The sequence below is a fragment of the Austrofundulus limnaeus genome, unplaced genomic scaffold (genome assembly GCF_001266775.1).
Source record: "Austrofundulus limnaeus strain Quisiro unplaced genomic scaffold, Austrofundulus_limnaeus-1.0 Scaffold123, whole genome shotgun sequence".
NCBI classification, from domain to species: Eukaryota; Metazoa; Chordata; class Actinopteri; order Cyprinodontiformes; family Rivulidae; genus Austrofundulus; species Austrofundulus limnaeus.
In genome coordinates, this window is record NW_013952525.1 from 620,509 (window position 1) to 623,869 (window position 3,361).

General features: G+C 33.7%; 1 protein-coding gene across 1 annotated transcript in view; it reads right to left on the minus strand.

The window, feature by feature from the left end:
- The window catches only part of ror2 (receptor tyrosine kinase-like orphan receptor 2), a gene marked incomplete at its 5' end in the record, with an annotated part of 47,411 nt that overhangs the window by 8,458 nt on the left and 35,592 nt on the right, over positions 1-3,361 (minus strand). The window contains 2 exon segments of the mRNA XM_014015123.1: positions 1,523-1,553; positions 1,816-2,103. Of these exon segments, the coding sequence (XP_013870577.1) occupies positions 1,523-1,553; positions 1,816-2,103 (319 nt within the window).

A 3,361-nucleotide genomic window follows, 5' to 3' on the forward strand; every position in this document is an offset into this window, starting at 1 on the left:
AAATAATTGTTATGGGCAGGTTACAATATAAAAATGTTTGTTATAATCATGTCTTGTGATTATTTTACAGGAGTTTTGCTTTTAAACTGTAAGTATATTTAATTTAGTTATGTTAGTTATGATAGTTTAGTTATGATGTAAATACAATAAAAATTAAACCAAGATTTAGAATAATTATCATTTTGATCCATACATTGGTAATGTCTGACTGGGCCTCGTGCCACTTTATGTTCAACGAATTGGGCCTCAAGGTCAAAAAGGTTAAGAACCCCTGCCCTATATCATATATTTAACTGATTTTTCCCAAACAATCAATGATTTGTAAATCAGAAATCAGAAAAAATTAGCAAGGCTGCCCAAACTTTCGCACCCCACTGTATATGCAGCCTCAGTGTTATTGGCATATGATCTGTGCTCAGCACACACACATTTACACAGCAACAGTAACATTGTTCAGCTGAAAAACAGTGACAAAACTATAAGGATGTCATATAAAGTCTAACACACATAACTTTGACTCTGTCTCCCCACTCTGTGCTCTATGATTAATGTCTAATAAGGTGTTGACTATTAGTAATTAATTAAAAAGGTTAATGAAAAAATGACCAGACTATCCATTTAACAGCTGGTTTGGGTTTAGACTTAAATTTTGTTGATGACAACCATTAACAGGCCTTATTACTGAAGTGCTGTTTTATATCTGACTATCATAGTTGTGATCAATAGGGTACTCAGTTCCCAGTTTGAGCAGCATGCTGGGATGTAAACAAGCCTCGCATTGCAATGATTTTCAACTTCATATTCTTCAGAGGACATTTTTCACTTCAACTCAAAATCTTCAGGGTGCTACCAAAAAAACAAGTAAAACACTAAGTTGCAGCCTAAAATAATAAAAGAATGAAAATAAAAATTTGATCTGACTGTTGGTAATTCATGTTTTATGTACATTTTAGAATTTGTAGAATTTAACTTGCTGTGCATTACCACTACATCAAATTTTGTAGCTTAAATCTTTTAATCACAGATGTGCAAAACTCAAGTTTAGCATCTTTTGCAATTTCACCCACGGATACAGAAAATGTTAATTTTCTGATTCATTAGGAGAGCAGTTTCCCTCTGTGCAAATGTTGCATAAACAAAATAAACGTTCAGCACAACAATAAAACTCACTGAGGTATTTTAAGCAGATTTTAGTAAAAACTTGAGTCACGTTTAGATGACTTTGGTGATTAAATGATGTGAAGCTGTGAACACAAAATGTTAAATGTTATGTCTAAATGTTAAATCCTAAATCTAAATCTTACATCTAAATGTGTAAATCTAAATGTAAAAATTAAATGTAAATATCAACATTTAAGATGTAAGTATTTTTGAATGGATTGTAGCCTTTGCTGTTGGTGCTCGGCTCTTATTAGAAAGTCATCATCCTGATTCACCAATACTACTAATGCTGCTCACGCTTTAATTACTGCCCACCTTTCATGGCAGTAGAAGTTAATAAACGTTAAAAACATTCACTTACGGTTCAACTGGCTCTTTGGTGGGCATCTGTCCTGTAAATCCAAAATGAAACAGTTTATCTTACAACATATTATTGACACATTTAACTTTACTGATGGACATGAAACTAGCCACAGATTTGCAGTTTAAGTTAAAAAAAACGATCACAACAAAATAAATAACAAAACCTCTTTGTCCAAGCTATCAATCCATAACTTACTGTAAGTGTAAGGAGATGATGAAAGAACAAACCCATCATTAATATTTGACTATTATAGTTAAAACAAATTCAGACTTATCTGATGAGAAACATACCTAGCTTGACATAAAGAACACCTGTAGCAGAGATGACTTTCAGTAAGTTGGAGGCAACACACTGATAATAGCCCGTGTCTGTTGTGTCCAGGTCCTGGATGCGGAGTTTTGATCCAGTCTCTGTCTTACGAATGGTTATGCGTCCCTGTTCCTGAACCACAGGGGCATCATTCTTCAGCCAACGGACTGACGGTCTAGGATTTCCTGCAACTTTGCAATGCAGCGTGGCAGTCTGGCCTTGGAAGTGAGTGATGTTGTTGAGCGGCTCCTGGAACTCTAAGAAGTAACCTTAAAGGAGGAAACACGTTGGTGTGAATGATTAGGGCAGCAATAAATCAGAGAAAAAGGTGAAATAAATGTACACAGAAACAATCATGGCAGGCTTTAGTGTGGGTTATTCCTGAACATCCTAACCAATTTCTGTACATCACAGGGAAAAGTAAACCAGGTAAACAGGTGACATCCAAAGAAACTTTACTTCCATACATTAGTATAAACTGATGATCTTGAAATCTTAGAAACTGCCCTAAAATACTTTCCTAACTTGAGTAAAAGGACAATTCTCCTTAGACTGGATGTTTTTAAATTTTTTGTTCTTTGTATTGGAAAGTCTAAGAAGTGCTGCCATCCATCCATCCATCCATCCATCCATCCATCCATCCATCCATCCATCCGAAGAAATTTATAGTTATTACAGATTAGTACTGATGTTAAAAGCACAACACTATATTTTTAGGTTTTCCTTTTCATAATGTTTAATCTATTATGTGTTAATTGATATAGATTAGTTACATGTCCGAAATATCTATAACAACACATATTTATCCGTTATGAGAACAGTAGGTGAGAATTGTGTATGAATGCCCGTGATTCAGCCGTAGAGGTCAGTAGGGGGCGAACGCGGGCATTGAAGACTCTGTATAAATGGATCAATTTCCTGGTTTACGGGCAGTGTGTGTTTCCTGTCAGATCTGAAGGGCAATAAACCCTCACTCCAGAATTCTGGTTTTGTATGGTTTTACTTCGTCTAACAATAATATCATTTAACAATGGTGGTTTTCTATTGACTTCAGCCTTTGAACACGAATATATTTCTTACACATCCATCCATCCATCCTACCCAACTTTTCATTTTATTTCATGCTGGCAAAAAAAAAAAACACAATTAGTGCATTTTTATCATATTTAATGGTAAATGTTAAATATATACATCAAATCTATATATAAATATTATATCTAAATGTTTATATTGAATTTATTTCTGCTTCATATATCTATATACAAATATTATATTTATTTCTAAATCTTATATCTAAATCTAAATATATGTATATTATCTAAATCCTAAATTTAAATATATATCTGTATCTTAAATCCATCCATCCATTTTCTGTACACGCTTCTTCCTTTTCAGGGTTGGGTGGGTCACTGGTGCCCATATCCAGCAGTCACAGTGCGAGGCTGTATCTTAAATATAAATCCTAAATCTAAATTTATTTATTATGTCTTATATCTAAATCCAAATATATCTAAATCCAAATATATC